Here is a 23696-nt window from a genome sequence, read left to right on the forward strand (position 1 = left end):
TGGAGTAATGAATCCTTAAATTGACTTATTGTATAATATAGGGAAGAATTCTGGGGACCCTATAAATTTGTGTTAGAGATTTATAAGGAAATAATTTAGTATAATGAAGCAGGAAATAAATAATGTATATGTTTGGAAGTAAAGAGCATAAGTTTAGGCATAGTTTGAGGAAAGCATCCCAAGGGCAACAATAAGAAGTAACGAGTGAACGTGGATAATTAAGTACTAATGATTGGTCTTTTCGTCTCAGTTTTTCTCTTCTCTCTTTTCTTCTTTCTTTTATATGTATATTCTCTTCTCTCTTTTCTCTCTCTCTTTTTCTTTTTCTTTCTTTTTTCTTCTCTCCTTTTTTTCTTGCTCTATACTAATTTCATGTTATATGTAAGTTATGCGAATGTGATCTTCTTATTGTGTTTTTAAAAAATGTATCAATAAAAATTAACATATAAGATAATAATAATTGTAAGCCGCTCTGAGAACCTTTAGGGTTGAAGGGCAGGGTATAAACACCTCAAATAAATAAATAAATAAATATGTGGTTTACCTATGTCCGTGTGCAGCAGCATGGCTAAAGCAGTTCATGTCTTCATGAAGTGATGAGGACATCCCATTAGCTTCCAACATACTCAAAAGGGGATCTGCTCCCCTGCTAAGTAGCAAACTGACCAACTCATAGTTGCCTAGAAAGACAAACAATGTTATTTTTATTAGCATTTTCTAAAGTTGCAGCGTAACAACTTTGTCTATCTATTGAATCACTTATTCTGAGAAAAGGAGTTTTGTGTTACTATTCCACACCACAAAATACAGCAGAAATAAAACAGAAGAAAGAAACCTTAAAGAAGCCTTAAAGAAACCATATATGGCCACTGCTTAATATCATGAGATGGAAATCCTATACACATTGTAAAGGGCACAGAGATTGTGCCTAGATTTCATTGTCTAGATTCCATTGTGGATTCAGAATAATGTGCAAACTAGGAAATAATCACCAATCCTTTCTAGTTTTACACATGATTTCTATTACTATTTCACCTTAAAAGGAAGAAAGGATTGTTTAGATTGGGTATAGTTGTGTACACTTTGCTGCATGTACATGTAGGTCACAGGTATATGTATAGAACCACAGTGCTCTATTGGGCACACCAGATACTCTGTTTGTTTTTGTTTTTTTTAAACAAAATGTTCATTTAGTAGCTTTGAAAGTATTATTTCTTCCCACACTCTGTGTAAGGAAAAAGTAGTTTTGATATGTTGAAGTCTGACTGCTACGCAATTTAATATTGACGACAACTACTTTTAATATCGTAAGCCTCTAAGCTTCTCTTTCTGCTTCTGAGGAGTGAAAATGCAATACTTGTTCAGACTTGCCTGCTGCTGAAGCCAGCTGAAGTGGGGTCTCAGCATAGTTGTCTTCTCCACTGTTAACAGCAGAGCCTTCAACATGAGCACCAGCATCCAGGAGCAGCTGAAGAAAACAGTGTGGGAACATACAGTTCAGAAAAAGAAAGTGGAAAATAGAAATGAAGAGCTATCTTTGGGAGAGATCACCATCCATCCTCTCCTTGAAGTCACTGATGACCATAAAGTGGCTGTCTTGGCTCTTCAAGTAGACTTCTTGTCCACTAACTCTAAAGCTCAGATAAATCACAATGAAAATGGGATGCAGACTAACATGTGAGAAAATTTAGTTTGCAGACTCAGTGGCAAATATGCCCAATGACTAAATGCTGGCCAATGTTTGGAACAAATGGGCCACAACTTTTATAGTTTGATCTATCAAATGGGCCTGGATCCAGACACTGACTGACCTGCCTGTTGGTCAATGAACTCTTGCTTGCTGAACACTCCAACTAGATGACAAATATGAGATTCCAAATGGGCTGATGCCACTGGGTGCCACATGGAAACAGAGAAAGTTTGGACACACACCACTGAGGTGCATATGACCCTTGCTTCCCACACTTCCCAGGTCCCATATGGGCATCCCCTAACCCTAACAGTGGGCCTGGAATCCCCATCGCCTTCATCCTTGGTGCCCAGAGTTGTGACAAAATTGCTATTATAAACAAAACATATTAAATACTGCTGAACAGCAGAAGGGAGAGTGGGATGACTTTCTGACGTTGACTGAGGCTAGAGCACCAGGGGATCTAATTACACCCAGCTGTGCCTGACTGGAGTGAAAATGTCTCCCTCAAATTCTCTGTTTCTGCTTATCAGCCAATGGTCTTGTCTCCTATTGGCTGATGCTTCCTACTTTTCCTTCTGGAAAGGAGAAACTGACACACAATGCCAAAAAGGAAAATGGCATCTACCGCTTCACCTCATCCCAAACTGAAAAACCATTTCCTGGTAAGTTGTGAAGTATTGATCAGAAAATCAATATCCCTGCCTTCTGTTATGAGAATATTGGAAAGTCTACTTAAACATCTTGAATTTGTGCAAAATGATTCCATTCATTCTTCATGTGTGAAATATGCTTCAAAAGGATGCAAATCTTTTTTTCTACAATCTCTCCTCAAAACCCAGCTTAGCTGTGAAGACTTTCAATTTACCTCTTTTCATTTAACCCTGTAATTCTCATTCTCAATTGTCATGAACCAACATGTAATCTTCTTAACATTTATCTTGTGTTACTCTTGTCTTTCCCTTCCCTCTTTTTGTTGTCTTTCTTGTTGCGGTGTGCCTTCAGGTTGACCACAAGTTATAACAACTCCCACAAGGGAGTTTGCCATTGGGTTTGCCATTGCCATACTTAAAGGCTGAGAGAGATTACTTGCTCAGGATTACCCAGTGAGTTTCCATGGCTGAGTGGATATTTGAAACCTGGTCTCCCAGAGCACGAATCCAACAGTCAAACCACTACACCATGATGGCTTGATTTACCCACTGTTGAATTAAACTGTATCCTTCTTGGGGAAGCAACATTTTCTGTTTTGTTTGTGTTGCTTATAAAACTCTCTATAGCACCCTTTACTGTGCCTCAGATTGCAGTGTAATTCCATATATCATTGTAAACAAATAAACTAAAATAATAATGGAAGTTGTGTATCTTTCCAAAACATATTTTCTGATATAGGTATAGAATCATGCTGCCAGCTTCCTGTGGAAGATAATTTGTCACCAGTGAAAAAACACACGGAAAAAACATCTGACAATTTGCACTTTTAGAGATTCTGAAGTTTATCGCACAGGTCCTTCTGGGTTCGTTCTGAGAACGGAACAGAAGGAGCAGGAACGAGTGTGGGATGGATTTTACCGCACACTCCAGTCCCTCATTCCTTCCGTTCCCCCTCTTCGGTTCTTAATCCGTTCCAGAGGGGGGAAGTTTTGAGAACTGTTCAGAACAGTTCTCAAAAAGTGTTCCCTCTGGAATGGAATGGGAACAGAAGAGAGGGGGAACGGAACGAGTGAGGGACTGGAGTGTGTGGTAAAATCTGTCCCCCACTCATTCCGTTTCCTGCCAGGCCATTCTGAGAACGGCCCTGAAGACCTGTGCGATAAACTTCCATATGTTTACAACTGAGCAACTGGGAGTGAATAAACATTAATTGTAGTTAACATAAATATGGCTTAGAGAGTCCAAGGCTTAATTCCAAGAGCACAAGAGTCAGCATAGTGTAGTGGTTTGGGTGTTAAACTAGGATTCTGGAGACCAGGGTTCAAATCCCAACTTGGCCATGGAAATCCGCTGGATGACCTTGGACAAGTCACACTCTCTTAGCCTCAGAGGAGGGCTGTGGCAACCCCTGTGAACAAGAAAACTTATGATAGGTTTGCCTTAGTCAGACAGAAATGACTTGAACGCATGCAACAATAAGCCCAATAGGGGCTTGTACCAAACCTTTGACCAGATGTTTTCGATTTCAGTTCCCAGAAACTCCAGAGAGCATAGCCAATGGAAAGGAATTGTGGAAGTTGTAGTCCAAAACATATGGCAGACTACTGGTTCCCCACTCCTGTCATTTTATACATCTGTTGAAACTTGTCATACTGTATAACTGATACTCCCCAGGTAACATTAAAGTATTACAAAAATCTGAAGGGAAATGAACATTGCTTTTATGATGAACTGGTATTTTAGAGAACTAATAGGAATGTCGGTTAATTCAGTATTAGTGTTTTATTGATTGTATTTTGTATTATTGTATTATTTTTACTGATGTAATCCTGCCTTGATCCTTGGGAGAGGCGGGAAATATAAATAAACTTTATTATTATTATTATTAAAAAATGCTTTTTAATTTGTACTTCTGAATGCTTATCAAGTTGCACATGCTAGTTGCACAACTGCCAGAAGGCATCAACCTGAGATTATGCATCTACAAGAACTGTCTATGACTTGTTTCTTTCAGTATCAGGATTGATCGTGCAATAATTCCCAGGGGTCAGTAGAAACATCTGACAATTTGCACTTTTAGAGATTAAATGTTTACAACTGAACAACTGGGAGTGAATAAACATTAATTGTAGTTAACATAAATATGGCTCAGAGAGCCCAAGGCTTAATTCCTTCTAAGACATTCTGTTGACAGAATTCTCAGTGGTGTCTCTGGGGCAAAAAACCCCACTTATTATCTCAAGTGTAAATTAAGCATGCACAACCTCTGCAATACTAAAGAGTGCACTGGCAAATCTCCAAGTCTTTGAAGGCGAAATCTCATTTACATGGGCATTTGCATATACATATAATTCGAAAGTGAATGCACACCATCCACAATAACTTGTTACTTATATGAACAGAAAAACCTTATTTCTTTCACCCCAGCTGACAACTGGCTGTTGTTCATTTTTAATTCCCATTGACATGAAAGGGAAAATGGATGCATTTCCAGGGCTTGCAATGAATCAATGAGCTGTAATGCTGCATCACCTTTGACTACAACAAATATAATCACATAGGAACAAGACATGCACAAGAGGGCACCTGATGTGCTTGGAAAAGACAAGACTGACTGGCTCTGATTCTTCTTGAGAACTTTTTTTAAAGCCCAATAACTGTGAGGTAAATATAAAGCTCTGATAATGCAATTTATGGACACAGCTATGGACAATCTCATTAAGCAGCCAGTTCCAATTATGTAAACTGTATCTTTTACAGCTACTGAGTTGGCACTCATTGTCACCAAGGATCAGTTCACATAACCTAATTGAGCCTACACACAGACACACAAACACACACATGCAAATGTATATACAATATGGAAAGAATTCTAAGTATAGCATTTCTATATTCTAAGTATAGCATCATTCACACTCTACTTTGACTGAGCTAACAGAATGCTGACATCTTTAGTCATATTGGGATATAACTTATTTTATTTACTGTTATACTAGAACATGCCTACACATCCTAAAGACAATAGCTTCTATAGTTTTTTGTGGGTTTTTCGGGCTATGTGGCCATGTTCTAGAAGAGTTTCTTCCTGACGTTTTGCCAGCATCTGTGGCTGGCATCTTCAGAGAATGCTTGCCTGGAAAGGACTTGGGTATATATATTGTGTGACCTGGAAAGGCAGGAGTGATTTGCATGTATATTGGTTTGTTGCTAATGGCAAGCATCAGAGTAGGATCTGCAAAAGAGGATTAGTGTCTGCTTGATTAGTGCTCGTTGTTTGCTGGGAAACCCCGACCCTGGGAGATTTCTCATTTGCATTTGTTGAGTCTTCATCTTGCTATTTTTTAGGACTGGTAGGCAAACCTTGTTTACTTTAAGGGTTTCCTCTTTCCTGTTGAAATTGTCCAGGTGTTTGTGGTTTTCAATGGCTTCCCTCTGCATCCTGACCTGGTAGTGGTTGGCATGGCCCTCCCACCCTGAGGCCTACCATTAGCAACATAATACTGTAATACACATGCAAATCACTCCTGCCTTTCCAAGTCACAGAATATATATGCCCAACTCCTTTCCAGGCAAGCATTCTCTGAAGAGGCCAGCCACAGATGCTGATGAAACATCAGAAAGAAAATCTTCTAGAATATGGCCACACAGCCCGAAAAACCCACAAAAAACTATGGATGCTGGCCATGAAAGCCTTCGACTTCACAACAGCTTCTGTCTGATCTTGGAAGCTAAGAAGGGTCAGCTCTGTACTTGGATGGAAGACTGGCAACAAACACCAGGTGCTGAGGGGTATATTTCAGAAGAAGGCACCGACAAACCAGCTGATTATTCCTTGCCAAAGAAAACCCTATGAAATTCATATTGTCACCCTAAGTCAAGAGACGACACGAAGGCATATATGCACATACATATCATTCACATGAAGGATGAGGCTGCTGTTCTATACATTCTTAATTCTCAAGTAAATATGCCTAGCAATGATAGCTGAACTCACTGGGGGTAATGGGACCACCATGGCTGAGAAAAGTACTGGCAGTAAGGTAGACCTATAGGCCCAACAGTAGGACAGCCTCTAATTCTTAAGATCACAATGTAAACATTTTATTGCTGCGGGAATTACCCAGGGAACAATAAGTCAACGTTTAATTTCTCATTTATGAATAAACATAATTTCTGATGAATAGAGGCCACAGTAGCATAAGAAGTGTGATGCCAGAATTTTTCAAATGGTCCCCCAGATTCCTGTTAAATGAATGCTTTCTTCCCACACCCACAAGGAAATGGTTATATTAGGAAGCTTGGCACATCCAGATGACTCCACTGATCTACAGTAATGAATTACACAATCAGTGTTAAAATAATTATAGTGTGGGTAGATTCTTTGGAAAAACAGCCTCAGAATGACCAGTGTGGGAATCTGTGCAACAAGTTTGTGAAACCTTAATGAATATTTGGGTATACACAGTCATCATGTGCAAATGAAAAAGCCTCTAAATGAACAAATGTTGAGTTATGTTATATATCTGCTTCAGACTTAAGCTTGTTGAATATTTCTCTCCTCTCTTCTGGGAACTGTTTTCTGATAGAGGATCATGGAATATCTGGCAATTCTCATTCTAGGGAATCATGTTTTCTCATGACATGTCCAAGGTATGATGGCTTCAGTTTGGTCATCTTGGCTTCTAGGAAGAGTTCAGGCTTCACTTGCTCTACTACCCATTTATCTATCTTTTTAGCAGTCCAACACTTCTCCAGCATCACATTTCAAATGAGTTAATTTTCTTCCTATCAATCTTCTTCATTGTCCAGCTTTCACAACCATATGTAGAAATGGAAAATACAATAGCATGGAGAGTCCTAACTTTAGTATTCAATGATATATCTTTATACTTGAGGATCTTGTCTAGTTCCTTTATAACTGCCCATCCAACTTTTAGTCTTCTTCTGATTTTTTTGGCTGCAGTCTCCATTCTGATTAACAACTGAGCCAAGGTAAGGAAAGTCTTGAACTATTTCAATGTCTCTATTGTTTACTTTAAAGCTATGTAAATAATCTGTGGTCATTATTTTTGTTTTGTTAATGTTCAACTGCAAATCTGTTTTTGCACTTTCTTCCTTGATTTCCCAGTTTTTTCTATTTTCTGCTTGTAGTATGGTGTCATCTGTACATCTTAAATTGTTGATGATCCTTCCTCCAATTTTCATGACTCCTTCTTTTGAGTCTTATCTACCCTTGTGCCATGTTCGGAAGCGTCAACTAGTCCAAAATATGGCAGCCAGACTAGTCACTGGCAAATCCAGGTTTGACCATATAACACCTGTTCTAAAAACCCTTCACTGGCTGCCAATTAGCTTCTGGGTGCAGTGCAAGGTGTTGTTTACCAACTTTTAAAGCCCTATATGGCTTAGGTGCAGTCTACCTACGGTACTTACTCAATCAAATGTTGTGGCACACCCATTTCCTTGAGAATGAGCCAAAGTTTTTCATGACCTACAAAATCAAAGACTATAAATAAAGTACAGGCTGATTTTCTTCTCAAATTCTTTGTTGCATATTTTTGGTCCAACATATGTTTTCAAGATGATCCTAATGCCTCTTCCTTTCCTGAACCCAGCTTGGACATCTAGCATGTCTCACTCCATATATGGTAAAAAAAACAAAGTTTGTTGTAGATTCTTTGATTCTGTTGTTTGTATTCAAATCACCAATCATTAACAAGAAGTCCTGTTTTGATATGTGATCAACTTCCTTCTGGACTCCAGCATATAATCTTTCAGTATTTCAGTTTCTTCTTCTGCCTCTGTAGCTAGAGAATAAATCTGGATTATGGTTATATTGATGGGATTTCCTTGAAGTTGTGGTGATAATATTCAGTCAAACTTTGCATTATATTTTTGACTGTTTTTATTACATCTCTTTACACTATTAATGCTACACTTTTATTTCTTAGATTTTCATTTCTTTAGCAAAACACTGTGTGATTAGGTTGAATGTCCAATTCCTGTCCACTTTAGCTATCTGAACCCAAATATTGCAATGTTTATACATTCCATTTCTGTGTCTGTGTCTACCTTCTCCTGATTCATGCTTCTCACACTTGGTGTTCCGATAATATATATTCAGTTTCTTGCTTTACTATGTATATCTTCATGCTTCTCACATTCCACATTCCTATAATACGTATTGTGCAGCTTCAGACTTGTTTTTCATCTCTAAGTATGTCGACAGCTGCACATCCTTTCGGCTTGAGTCCAGTTGCATTATTAGCCACAGTGATATTTGTCATTATCCTCAGCTGTATCCCAGTAGCTTGTTGAATGTCTTCTGTCATTTTCTGGCACTATCTCTTGTTTCATCTTGGATTGTCTCATCATAGGGTTTTCATAATAAAAGACATGCAGAATGGGTTTACCATGTCTCCTTCTGTGCAGTACTAATAAGTGTTAGCTATGGTACTAATGCCAATGTCTCTGAGACATCCTCTGCCACCCCACACCCCCATCCCCACCCTGCTGCTGCTCAGTAGTTGTTTGGCACATGTAGTTTGGCTCCTCAGCAAAAGTCTGTCTGACATGGGAGACCTTACTACCAGTGCTACCATCAGCATAGCCTCTTGCCTCACAGGGACATGAAGTCCCATCACTGTGTAAAGGTTGTACTATTGTGAAATGATGATGCAACCAACAAAAAACTTTCCAAAATGTAGTATCTTTACCAACATATAATTTAAGACTCTTAATTCTGGATAAACTGGTTGAAAACACTTTTAGGTGCAATACAGATAAATCCTTCAAAATCTATTCTGAAAGCATCAGAAATGACCAGGTTCAGAGCCTACACACTGTGGCCAAAATGCTGTCTTACGGAGAAACAGTATATACATTCTTCAGGTGGAACTACATGTCTCATTCTCTGTAAAACCACCACCACCCTTAATACAGATATGCTGTAGTCATTGCAGACCAGAGAACACCTGAAAAGCATTTTACTATGTCCCTATAGCTAGACATACAACTGTGGAGGAATCCCCTGGGACATCCCAGGATCCTCTGGAAGTCCTAGAAGATAATGTCATCATTGCACATCTACCTACAGAGACATAGTCAGATGCTTCTCAGATATCCTCTATTTTCCACCAGCTACATTGGGATCAGGAAGTGTAGAAAAATGTAGATCCATGGGAGAGCTGGGTCACTGTGTGAGATAGAATATTCTGATCTCTGCAATGGCCAAACAAGTGAGTTACACAGATAGAAGTTGGACTTATCTAAGCAAAACCAGTTAGTGAGATCCCGTCTTGTCAATTTCCAACTGTTTTGGAAGATTTATGGCTTGCCTTTTGCTCACCTGTACTACAGATATATGTCCATGTAAGACAGCAAAAGTAAGTGCAGTCCAGTGCCGACTATCAGGGTGAGCCGATGGGTATCGAGATGAACTACCAGGGACCTAGGGGGAGAAATGAAAGAATGTTTATTCATTGCAATTTTAATTCTTCTCTTTAAACTTTTTAGATATGCCTGAAAGTGGCAAATCCTTGGTAAATTACAACCCCTGGGAATAGCAAGCTGTCACGACTCAGAAAGTACTGCCAACACCAATCAGTGTATTCAGTCCCTTGGGTTCCCCTAATGCATCTACTGGTTTCCTTTGGAGGCTGCTCTTACAGAGGGGAAACATTCTGCCCCAGTCTCCCTATTACAATGCCAGCGTTAATCATTATCTCATCTGTGGCAAGCTTTGAAGATGATTTCAGCTTTCTTGCTCTAGAATCAATAAAAAACATTTTCTTTTACAAAAAAAAATCTCTTCCTTGGCAGGATTATCTGTAAAAACTGTTTCCGCAGGATACTAAATTATGTTTCTTGGTAAATTTACATTTGAGCAATGGCCTCATGTACAGCATCTATACTTACTGGCATGTCTAGATTTGCTCCAGCATCAATAAGCATCTGGACCATGGCTTCATCTCCCGCAGAACAGGCGTACATGAGTGGTGTCATACCCTTTAGGAACAAAACATCTGGTTAGCTAACCTGTAATTTTCTGAACAATTCCAGAACCTATAAATTACAACCCCACATAGAGGAAAGTTTGTGTGTAAAAAATTATAAGGCAACCCACTTTGTGTATACTGCCTTATGCTTTTAAAATGAACTGTGGGATAGGGAGGGATTTAAGCATGTCCTTAGAAGGTGAAGCCAAGATACAGGTACTGCATTTTCAGACACCGCTAAAAAGAGGGAGTGCTTTCATTGCAGCTATGTCTACAGATGCCACCCCAAAACAATCTATCTCTTAATCCAAGCAAAGAGTTTCTGAGGTATAGTAGTAGATTGGGCATTGGGAGATGAGGACTGCAGTGTCCCCCTAGTTGTTGAGACTAGCAGCTGGAGAGACCCTTTGGGTCCTGCCTGCCTTAAGGAGGTAGGTTTGTGGGGTCATGTGTGCTCATTAACAACTGTAAATGTGAATCCAGCTTATGTCCAGTTTATGATCTTATAAATATTGAACAGGATGCCAGCCTGAGATTTTATATCCTTTATTCAGGAATAAGTCTTGATGAACTCACTGGACCTCTTTTTGAATAGATAGTTGTAGGATTACAGTTCAGCTCCCCAACTGAAATAAACAGGCTTCATAAGATCTTTGGTTTTTATCATGCTCAAGAATACAGATATGTGACTATGTCTGTGGGTATTACAAATATCTGTGAAAACAAATTATGTGGGGTAGTGTCCCTATTGCAAGACACCGAAACTAAAAGAGGCACACCAGAGATGAAACAAATATAATATGGCATGGTTAACTGGATTATTAGTTGGATTACCCAGACTTCTTAAAAAATAGGTACTGTATTCTCAAACTAAGGTCAGATGGGGAAGCTAGTAAAATTCATATTCATTCTCAAGATGGTGTTGGAAAGGCTAGACAATGATAGTCTGGAGAACTGTGTTACTTGCAATGAATTGTTTTGGCAACCAGTTGTTTTTGGCAGTAACAAACTGGAATGATGTTACTTTTTGTTCTTGTAATGGCAAGGGCTATAATCCACTACTTTTAGATTAATATGGTAGGATTTCTGCCTGTTTGTTTCTATGTCTGACTCACTGAGCAATTGGGGGGGGGGACTTAGGTGGCTACCTTGTGCTGCTCATTTGTAGCTTTCTAGCATGGAGCAGAGGAGCCAGAAAATGTGGGGAGGTGGAGGAAACAACAAAATACTGAAAACATGTGCTGCACTAGATACTCTGATTAGTTGGAAATTAATATGTTTTTTAAAGTGTTTTCTTCCTTCCTCCATTTACCTAAATGATAGAGACTGTGAGTACATGTGAACATTTCAGGGAGAGGGCTGGCTGCTCCAAACAGCATCATAGGGCATGCACTTGGACTGGCTGTGTGAAAGAGTTTAGAGTTGGGTTTTTCTGCCTTATATTGCTCATGTCTGGAGCAATTGCTTGGGACAGTGAGAGCCAATGAGGTGAATGACTGCTTTTGTGCACCTCCCTAAAGCATCTGTGTGCCGTGCATATGGAAGCTGTATACAGTGTTCCTGTGCATGTCGAGGCTGGGTTGGGGGGGAGTCCAGGCAGGGGAATGTACTCAGAATTAGCATGATCAGAGATAGGGAATAGAGAAGTGGTGAGCATTCTCCTGTTATCTATAGTAGGGCATGTAACAGCAACATGTTAGTAAAGACAAATCCAGAAAGTCACATTCTGAATTGCAGTATCAATAATAAATAATAACCTGTTGGCTCTGGTTTCTACACTGATTTATCTCTGCCATGCAATAACAATTACCGGTATATGCAATGCTACATTTTATATAGACTATTTAGTATATATTATACTACTATATAATAGCAATTAATTGTGAAACAAGGGACCCCCCATGTCTTCTTTATACCTGATCATCCATTGTATTGACTCCTTCAGGTCCCAATGCTTCTATGGCCTGATTGACCAAATCAGTCCTTCCACAGTTCAGCATTCGAAATCCTAGATCCTGCTGGAATTTTTCAGTGGCAGCCTTAGCATCCATTCTTCGGAATGAATTAAAGCAACATTCAGGTCTGTCAAGGGGACATATGCAAAAAGTACAGCTGGGATTTTAAGAAGATAGTTTCATCTTTGTAATTGTAATTGTCATCCTTTTAGTTACAGTCCTGAATTTCAACATGTAACATTTTATGGTTAATCCTATTTTACTAAGAAGATAAAAAAGACAAAACTGCTGCTATGCTATGTCATTCCTATCTCCCTCACATCTTCCTCATAATTACTCTGAAACCTGGTCTACTTATGACACTACAGAAAACAAAGTGATAGAATGGATTCTGCCAAATTCAGATGTCTGGCAAAAAGGTGTAAGCCAACATTTTTTGCATTTATGGTCAGCCCACTCATGGAGCCAGAATCTGCAATCTATGGAAATAAAGGTATTGCCTAAAGGAAGCTCTGCTGAATTTTGGGGAAGTCCCTCTTCTACCTAAACTGTAGCGCATACCATTGAGAGGGACTCCTGACTTTCTGGAGCATTTTTGGGAGTCTGGAGGGGAATCTGTGGGGGACAGAACAAGAAGGTTCATATGGCATGTGCAGGTCCAAAGAATCCTTATGTGTGTACAGGTTGAAACTTAATAGAGTAGACTCAGGGTGCTTCTACATTATAGAAAGAATGCAATTTAACACCACTTTAAGTGCTGTAGCTCCATACTATGGAATCCTGGGATTTGTAGTTTTACAATGTCTTTTAGCCTTCTCTGCCAAAGAATGCTTGTGCCTCACAAAACTACAAATCCCAGGATTCTGTAGGATGGAGTCATGGCAGTTAAAGTGATGTCAAACTGCATTATTTCTGCACTGCAGATGCACCCCATTGAATCAACTGCTGAATTACAAATAAACACTTATGTAAATTCCATTATTTTAACCAGTCCATTCTAGTCAAAACTGAGAAACCTCATTGTGTAAACACTTTTTAAAAAACTCTTTCCATGGAAATTAAAAAAGCCAACAACTTTCCCCCAAAATGTAACACTCTCTTAAAGTCACAGCCTTTTTTGGAGATTATTGGGGCTTTCTATACCGGCATTTGGGACGTCCTCCGGACGTCCCATTTTAAAAAAGGGGCGTCTCTTATAGATGCCCCTGGGCCTAGTACGGACTCCGTCCGTACAAGATGGCGCTAGCCCTTCTACATGGCCGGCGCCATCTTTGCGTATCGGACGCTGAGCGTCCGTACGCGTCGCGTCCCTTGTGACGTAGCAAGTGCGCCCCTGGCGCCTCGCTACGTCGCAAACGCGACGGAAAAAGAAGCTCCATTTTGGAGCTTCTTTTTCGGTCTGCGCGGGAGTCGGGCCGTGTGAAGGCTCCGGCTCCCCCGCGGACCTACTGCCGGCGGCGGCAGAGCGCCGCAAAGCGGAGGTATGTACCCCGCCAAAGTTAGATTGGGTGACTTGTAAGAAAGAAAGTGATCCATTTTACTGAATGCTTAAGGGAAATGCTAATATCTCTGTCCACTGTATTTCATTTAGTAGTCTTAATGTCTAATAAAAAGTGTGATTAATTTTTACAGTACATTTTTTCCTTATCATGAATACCAAATCTTTCACCAGATTTATGGAATGTCAAAGGAGAGGATGTTTAAATGATTTATCAAAAGCTGTGTATCAATTCAGCAGTGGTAGCTGATTGAAGATAAATATCTTCATGATTACATTTGCAATCAGTACTTGTGAATAATGACCCACAATTAATGGAGAAATTAATACCACCATTAAAAGAATTGTCTACAAATAATTAATTTCTCACTGGATGTTTCAGAAATGAAGATAAGAGTCCCGTGACTACCAGGACAGCTGTCAATGGGTAAAAATCTACAAGAACATAAGATGGCTGGTTCTGAATCTATACAGAGTCTGTATTGGATGGAATGTTCTGTACCATACTTTAAAACTTACTTAAAAAAAATACTCCCATTAGTATTAACAGCTGCTTAAAATGTGACAAAATTTCAATATGGAAAATTCTTCCATGTAAGCTGTAATATGTCATTTGCATACATATTGCCACAAATGATGACCATACATGTTTTTGTGAATGTGCATGTATATGTATAAGTTTCTGGTGTGTGTTCACTCTATAAAAGTAATAAAGTGTATGTGACTGACTCATTAAATTATTTGTACACAGGAATGAATGCTATTTTCAGGAGCAGATTTTGCTGTGCAGGGTTTTTGTTATGTTTGCAGTATCTCTTTCTGCCAAGGGATAACTCTGAAGTTTTGATAAACATCAGCACAAACATGAAGGTGTCATATTCCAGAAATTTTTCATGCAAATCAAAAGAATAACAATCTTCCTGATTCAGATCTCATGGGAATGTATTATGATTAAAATCTATAGTGTCTTTATATTGTTTTGATTCAGTGTTCAAAAGTGCATTATATACTTTAGCTGCCGAGGTTCACAGTCCAAACCAGGTAAGAGGAGTCTGGCTGTTTGCCTTATATCATCACTATCCACGGTTAAACTGCGCCGGTGCTCAGCAAAGGTTATAGCTACTCGCATCCATTCCATTAACGGAGGCAGAAGCATGAAGGACCTATGGAGAGAAAGGAGAGAACCATTATGCCTCGTACAAGCATTCTTTGGGCCAAAAATATATCAAAATACCCCAGGCAAGAACAATGGGAATCTTATTCTGTTCAGAGGCGTCTTCTTCTGAATTTGGCTTAAAATGTGGAGGAATTTTTAAAAAACGAATGGGGCTTAATTTCAAGGAAATAAATCAAGATTTGGCCTCTGGTCATTCTAGTGATAAGAAGAATTGCATATCAAATAAAACATTTAATTTTTTAACTTCTGCAAATACACCAAGGGGGCTGTTTGATAAAAAAGCATTCTACTTTAAAATATTATGACACACCATGCACAGTTTGGTGTATCACACTTTCAGGCAGCTGAGATTACTATGTGCTTTGGGTTGGATATCCATGCTTAAAAACATGCCTTTGTGACATGATTGGGCAGCTGTTTATTGCTGCTCCTATACAACAGTAGTTCCTTACAGGAGTGGTTTCCATGTCAGGGAATCTGCTGTGGGTTTTAGTCCAAGCTTTCAACACACTGAACTTACCAATGCCAAGTATAATTTAAAAAACACACAAGCCTCTCCCCAAATTCTACTGAGTCCATTTTATGCTAGAAATACGTGCCTCCCTTTTGAACAATTGAACTGTGGGGCTAGGGCTAGGCTAAGAGGATAGAATTCATCCTTCCTTTCAAAGTTCAGATTGGAGGGAGGGGGAAACCCACAGATGTGATAGAGGGATATAAAAATTGAGTTGGGTATTAAGAAAAGCAGCTGACATCATGAAAGCATTTCCAGACTGATGCACTGAGAGGGGGATGAAGAGGGAAAGACAAATCCTGTTAGAAATCATTATGAATAACTGGATTTGTGAGTGGAGCTCCCTTTTCCAGGCTTTCAACATATAGACTTTCAACTCTGCTCATCAAAAATATGACATCTGTTTTTATTTTGTCTCCAGAAAGGTGTGTTTTCCACAGAGCACCTCAGCCTATAAAAAACAAAGTGCACTATTTCTTCTCTGAACACTTTTCTTCTTTAGTCAGCTATGTAGTTGGCCTTCCTAATCCATAAGGAATGTTGCTCCCATAGCATTCCCAATCACTTTGTTCAGTTTATAACCACTGTACATATCACACACACACACACACACACACACACACACATCACTCGAGGCTTTTAAAAAGGCGACAAAAACCTTTCTCTTCCGGCAGGCCTTCCCCGATTGATAATGTCCAGAACCAACTGAATCCCTCTCTTTTTATTATTTTTCTTATTTGTGGTTTGTTTTTAAATTTTGATGTATTGTTATGTACTTTTTAACCATCTTTTACTGTTTAATTTTATAGTTGGGAGGGAGGGTTGGGCCGGGGTCTTGTGGGGCTTGTTGTTTTTATTGTTGTATATTGTATTAACTTTGCTTTTACCCGCCTCGATCCTCAAAGCAGAAGAAGCTATAAATATTTATTATTGTTGTTGTTGTTATTATTATTATTATATCTAGTTGCTGGTCTCAGCTAGAGTAGACCATCAAACTAATGAGATTTATGTTAGTTAACTTACCAATCAACAATTGATTGGGACTAGCAATTGGATTCCGGTCTATGAGTTTAGAAATATATACGGAGACAGAAAACTCCACAAGGAGAATGAGCATACTATGGAGGGGCACTAGCAGGAATCCACACAACGCTGCTGAGCAAAGCACCATTTGGTGCAACACCCTAAAGAGATCAATTTTTAAGTTAACAAATTATCAACATATTGACTTATCAAATAATTTTTTGGGGAAAAAGAGAGAATATCTTTTTTTTAAGTCACAAAGGTGGTTCACAAAACAGCTAACATGAAGTACATATCTTGGGAGATGAGACCACTGGAAAAGCCGGCCGGGGGGGAACAGTGCCAGGAGCTAGTTTTTGCCCTGGTACCTTTGTGGGCAGGTGGAAGTTCTGGGTTTTTGTATAGAAAAATTGGCTAAAAATCACTTGTGAGGTGACTGGAAGTTTATTTCCCATTTTCACTTCCAGAGTCTTTTTTTTTTTGGTGTGTGTGTGTGTGAAATTTCTGGCCATTTTTGTTTTTTGAGTGGTGGGGGCATTGGAAGTGAAAATGTAATTCCAGATGGTGTTTGAAGGGCATTTGAGGTGAATTTACTAATAGATTTTTAAAAATACAGAAATAGGGAGCCTGGAGGAAGCCTGGAAGGGGGGAGTTGGGAATTGTAAAACAGAGACCTCAGGCTGCATGTGGCCCATTTGATGCACTTGCCATAACACCCACTATTTTATGGCATGTACAGCCTTCTCTTCAAGTTCAACACAAAGGGATAATAATATGCTCTTCCAGTTTCTGAAGTCACGGATTGATTAGCCCTTCTGTGATCATGAGCTCACTTCCTCACCTGCCCTTTTTACTGAGTTTCTTTAAAAAAATGCTTTTAAATAAGTTTGAGTGTTGAACTATGACTCTGGAGGCTGGGGTTCGATTCCCAGGTTAGCCATGACACCCATTGGGTGATCTTGGGCAAATCATACTCTCTTGGCCTCAGAGGAAAGTAATGGCAAGCATATCTGAATAAATTTTGCCTATGATATGGCCTTAGGGTTGCTGTAAGTCAGAAATGATTTGAAGGCACACAACAACAACAAATTACTATTTTTAAATTACTGTACTGAACAACAAATTACTGTATGAAATGACTGAACAACATCCATGCTGTGCTTTCAAGAGTTTAAGGGGACAACTTGTCCGAAGAGGGAGGTGTGATGGGCAAGAATAACTGATCAGTGAGTAACTTGACAACTGTCAAGTTGTCTGAAACAGAGTGTGAGCTGTGAGCCTGGTCATTTGATTCTTTTGTGATGATGGCACTAAAAGTGGTTAAGTCAACTGAGGGGGGAAAAGCTATTGAATTGAAACTAGAAATAACACTTAATTGAATGGAAAGTGTTGTGAAAGTCATCAAATGCCAGGATTACAAATAATGACCAGCATGTGGCAGTAGAATCTGAAGCATGTGAAGGGTGAGACATACTGAGTGATGTGAGGTAAATCTCACCACTGATAAAAGTTTGTTCAAGCTCTGAATAAACAGAGAATATACTGCTAAAGCCATTCTTCCATTCAGCCTATGACACAGACTCCATGTAGTCTCTTTTGTTTAGGACCACACCAGAAGCACAGTCCCCCTGTCCAGGTTGCTTTGAATTTGTAATATAACTTTCATAGAGTCACAAAAATCAGAGGGCAGCTTCTGGACCACTTGGTTTCACTTCAAATGGAAACTTTAACAAAAGGACTCCAAGAACTAGAAAATGGCAAATAAATGCTTAATGAAAATTTGGTTTTAAAATAAAATGGAAGAAAATATTTCCATAATGGTGAGATACTGTTTTATTGGGTAGCTACACATCATTATTTTTCTTAAAGTACTGTCATACTATAAATAGTGGTGTGATGTTCATATTTGGCCACATGGATATGCACACATTCTTTGCCTACTTAAAAAAAAGTTAATGAAAATCTGCCTGGGCACGAACTACTGCTTGAAGCACTACAGAAACCTGTAAACCCAGTTTAACCAGTAATATTAGTGAGGAGATGGAAACATTGAGTGTGCATAACACAGCTAATGACAGCTCTATAGTACTGCTTCCAAGTTTCTGAAAAGTAATAATCTTTGCCTTTTTAAATAAACCCATAGTTTCTTGCTCCATTCACATGGCCTGTTCTATTTCCATTGAATCTAGGGTTCCCACATTGAAATGGCAGAAGAGGGAATTTCAGCAGTTCTTGCTTGTACCTGGTTGCATAACAAGAAAAACCTGCTGAAATTCCTGCTTTTACATTACTATTAAAAGTACAGATGCCTTCTCCAATTTTCATTCTGACAGCCCTAAAATTTGGGCCCAAGTTACTTCTTTCTTTAGTGCTCAAAAGTCACACTATCTTACTTCAGTCAGAGTTAAACATCTTCAAATGTTCAGCATACCAGGAAGACTAAGAAAGTCTCCGCATTTTCTTGCAGCACTGGCTACAACTACATGTGCTCACTGTTGCAGCATCCTGGTTTGAACATCAAGGTTTACATTTGCTATAAGCCCTTTCTCCTGTCCCTTTGTTACCAATGAAATATGCATAAAAATATGCAAGTACTTTCACCCCTTGTCAGCAGTAATGACTCTGTTATCTCAGTTTCAAATATCTACATTAATTTAAAAACACATAACAGCACACATGATGTTAAGACAAACAATTTGCTAAATCTTAAATATGTACAATACTCTGTGCTCATCAAACATCACAGGGGCTATGCAGACTGGCCATTAAGGCTGGCCTGGGGACGGAGTCAGGGCATGGCGTCCATAACACGCATGTCTCAAATTTGCCCCATGGCAGCATGACACTGTGCATCTCTCCACACAGTGTGCAGCATCACGGGGCTCCTCTGGTGCTGCGTTTACACAATGCAGCCCCAAAGGAGTACCATGACGTTGGGGCTATCACGCCCTTTCCAGGGCGCAAAAAGGAGCCTTTTTTTGCGGCTCCCTTTTGCATCCTGAAAAGGCCAGATCGGGGCCATGGCATGCAGTTGCCATGGCCCCAATCTGGGGAAGATGGAGGCGGCTGCAGTCTAATGACTTCTATTTCATTTTAAAATATAATTTTGCTATTAGGCTATTTATGTTCCTGATTTACTCTATTACATTCCTATTGGTTTTTTCTATTCCTCCTTCAGTACTTTGTTTATATGATTCTTGAGTGTCAAAGGAAAACAGTTCTCTCATTCTTATACATCAAAGTAGCTGAAAATGAACTGTTAAAATTAATATTCTGCTCATAATAAATTGATAAACATGTATATCCAGTAAAGATGTGCAATTGCACAAACTTCCACATCAGTAACTTTCCCAGTCAACCAGATTATAAGAATTATTTTCTCAACCTCAGTGGTATACCATATATATTCTAAACAGTGCCACAGCTCAACATAACACTCAGCTTTACTACTGTTTAGCAGTGTGAGAATAAACTCATTTTCTGCTTTACTCCAAATAGGGTCCTGAAATTTTTACATCAATTTCAGAGTAATTGCAACATAACTATAGTTAGCTGAAAGAAGTCAGCTTCAAGATAAACATTTTAAAAGCTGCATTCTTTCCATTAACTGCTGTATATATGCATATCTTTTCTTTCTCCCAAGATTGGAACATAAGGTAGCTTATAAAATATAGGTTAAGACTCCTTTATCCAAAATACCAGAAGTGTATTGAATTTTGGATTTTCTTCATTTTATTTTGAAATACCTATATTTGCAAATATGTACATAATGAGATATCTTGGAGATGGGACACACATCTAAACACAAAATTCATGTATGTTTCATATACATCTTATACACATAGCCTGAAAGTAAATTTATACAATATTTTAAATAATTTTGTGCATGAAACAAAGTTTGTGTACACTAAACCATCAGAAAGCAAAGGTGTCACTATCCTAGCCACCCATGAAAAAAGTTTTGGATTTTAGAAGTTTTCAGATATTGGAAAATCTGGATAAGAGAGATTCCACCTATATCAAAATATATCTTCAATTTAAAGAATTTGTTAAAACATTATGGTAATAAAAAAATTTATTTAAGCCCAGCATCTCTATTTAGCCTCAGTTAATGAAGATCTGCTTGAGTGTAAAGTCTTTGCTGGCCTGCAGAGGAATAACAAGGAAAAGGCTAGCCTGATCTCCCCAGGAAAGGTATTCAATAGCCTAGGAGTGGCTATGGAGGAGAAGGTAAACATTAATCACTATTTGGATTTGGAAAGTATGATTCTAACTTGAGGTTAATGTAAAATGGAAGCTCTGATATTTTCTGTGGACAATTAAGGGGTGGAAAAATATGTAAGCTAGAAACTTAATCAAGCTTTTTTGGGGGGAGCAATGCTGTACCATGTTTATGTCCTATTTGTTTGCCTCAACTTTAACTGGATTTGATGATATGCGGTATAAGATTGCCATGCTGAAAACTGAGGAACCATTTGACAAGTGGGAACTTGCTAGAGTAGCATCTGCAGTCTTGTGCACACCTAACTAAGAGTACAGTCAGCCCTCTGTATCCATGGATTTTTTTATCCACATACTGTATTCAACCATCCATGCCTTGTAAATCTTCTAAAAATAGCGTAAGAGTTCAGCATGTTGAACCCCATTATAACTCACTTGTTGCACTGCAATAGCTCTCCCATGGCCATTCCGTTGCTGATGGAGACAGGAAAGAATCAGAAAAACATATGGCTATGGTATCATAGCCAAATGTAAACCAAGGACAGTTTCCATTGAGATCTACTGGGGTCCTCTAGACGTCCCAGCAGATGATGTCATCCACTTGTATATGTCTAAGAAAACATAGTCAGATATTTCTCCAATCCCCTCCACTCCACACCACCTATTGAATGGCCATGTGGCAGGAGGAGGCATAGTCACAGTACAACCATAAGTTCTGTGGATGCTTTGGGCATTGCAGATGGAGAAAGAAAATACAGTTGTCCCTTCCAATTCATGGAGGGTCCTGCAAGTCTGAAAACTCGTCAATATTGGGGTCCCATGTATTTGAATGACCATGCACATGCCATTTTGTTCCCTCCCTGCTCGCCATCCACAAAGAGCAAGGTCACGGATCCCAAGGCCACGAAAAGGGAGGGACGACTGTAGCAATCTCTGCAATGACAGAAAAGATGCAATTCAAGTGTAAGGTGGATTTATGATGGTGTCTGTCACTAACAGAATGCTAGTCTACATGTGATAGCAGTTTAATTTGTTCCTTTGCTGTCATTCCTGCTCCATTTTGCAATATTTTTCACTGCATAGCATGCAACAATGGATACAAGTATGATAGCTGCAAGAACTGGTGGGAAAGTGGAGCAGGATGAGGAAGCCTGCTGTGGCCTGTCTCCAAATGCAGGTGTGCAGGTGGGAAAGTATGCCCTTCAGAGTAAAAAAAGGGGGTGGAGAGAGAAGTGAACGAATAAGAGAAAAGATTGAGAAATGGGTCCAAAACACACTGCAGAAATAATCCAGTCTGAGACCACTTTAACTGCCTTGGCTCAATACTAGGGAATTCTGGGAACTGTAGTTTTGTGAAATATTTAGCCTTCTCTGTCAGAGAACTCTGGTGCCATCATAAACTACAATTCCCAGGAATCCCTAGCACTAAACCAGGGCAATTAAAAAGTTCTCAAACTCGATTATTTCTGCAGTGTGTTTTGGACTGAAGTGGGGAAATTTCCCTTTTCCTTCACAGTATTTTGTATTAGTTTTCTCCCATCTACCTCTTTATACAGCAGCCATTACTCTGTGCATGCATATTTATATGTAATGTATATGTATAGTTATATACACACGCATATCTTCATTAATTACAACAGAATGTAAGGAAAACCATGGTAAGGTAGAATAGTGTTGGAAATAACAGAAGACTCACCGTCAGCTCCAGATACTTGTAACTGCATCTGATTCAGGCCCTTTAAATCATGAGATTAAAAAGTAATGCTCTGTGCCATCCCCTTCTCCTATATGTCTGAGTTGTTTAAATAAAGCTGAACCTTTGCAATGTGCAGTGTACATAAATAATAGCTTTCGCTGCATAGCTTTCTAAGCTGCAATATATCTTTGTGAGATTTGTATGAGTACGGAGTGTCTGTGAATGGCAACATATGGTATTCTTGAGACTGATAGTGGATTCTGTGAGTAGCCCCAAAGCGATCAAAATATACCTCCCCCCCGCAAAAAAAAACCTTTCTACTTCATCTTCCAAAGAAAAAGAAAATATATTTCCCCCCTACAAAGCCTTTGTAGTGATGAAGTGAACATCCATGTGCAAAACCATGGCTTGCAGGTAGGGCAGCTCTACACTTGCAGAGTTTTGGAAATGCTATCTATATTGAAATGAACAAGGTAATCACTGCTGTCTTTGTAAGCTGTACTGCTTCATATGCCCAAGCTTCATGTGTGAGAAACACTTCTGAAAGTTCTTAGGCCATTTTATTGATTTAGCACCCAAAGATTCCAGCAAGAGAAATTTAATTCAGATCGAGACCTAGCAAGAATATACTTTTTCCAAGAACAATTTACAAAACCATAATTAATTTCTAATAAGCACCAGACAGTCTGAAGTGAAGGAAAATAACATTTTGGGGAAAACGGCTGATCAGCACCACCAGTGAGCTGAAATTATTTTTGAAGCACTTGATTGATGTTGCATTTGTGCACAATCTGTTGTTGCTGTGCATGCAGTCTTTGAGTAACTCAATTCCTATTTGAAGTTGATGCCAGTGTTTTCTCAGTGGAATGTTAAATTAGGGTGTGTGTTTTTTTTCTGCAGCAGATAATTAGCTGTACTCTGTAAGGGTTCCAGAGCTCATTTTGCCAGTTAAGTTGCGAGTGGGGTGGGTGGAGGGATCCTAGATTTTCACAAAACATGGAAAGTACTCTAGTTTTGAAGATCTATAGTATGGCATGGCTATCTTCTGTCAAGCCTGAAATTAAAAATAACCTGAAATTAAAAATAACAACTACATATTGCTCAGAGTGAGGCCCCTGCCACTCCTAATTAGTTGTATTACTCATTCCCTTGAAACTCAAAGATAGCATATAGTCAGCCCTCTATACTGACTTTATTCTTGGATTCAACTACCAATGACTTGAAAATAATCCAAAAATATATAAATTCAAAAAGCAAACTTTGATTTTGCG

General features: G+C 39.0%; 1 protein-coding gene across 1 annotated transcript in view; it reads right to left on the reverse strand.

Moving 5' to 3' along the window:
* Positions 1-23696, reverse strand: part of ABTB2 (ankyrin repeat and BTB domain containing 2) — a 211543-nt gene that overhangs the window by 37390 nt on the left and 150457 nt on the right. The window contains 6 exon segments of the mRNA XM_042453998.1: positions 545-680; positions 1372-1468; positions 9693-9794; positions 10262-10351; positions 12258-12423; positions 14805-14957. Coding sequence (XP_042309932.1) covers positions 545-680; positions 1372-1468; positions 9693-9794; positions 10262-10351; positions 12258-12423; positions 14805-14957 — 744 coding nt within the window.

This window comes from Sceloporus undulatus, chromosome 1 (genome assembly GCF_019175285.1).
Source record: "Sceloporus undulatus isolate JIND9_A2432 ecotype Alabama chromosome 1, SceUnd_v1.1, whole genome shotgun sequence".
Lineage (NCBI taxonomy): Eukaryota > Metazoa > Chordata > Lepidosauria > Squamata > Phrynosomatidae > Sceloporus > Sceloporus undulatus.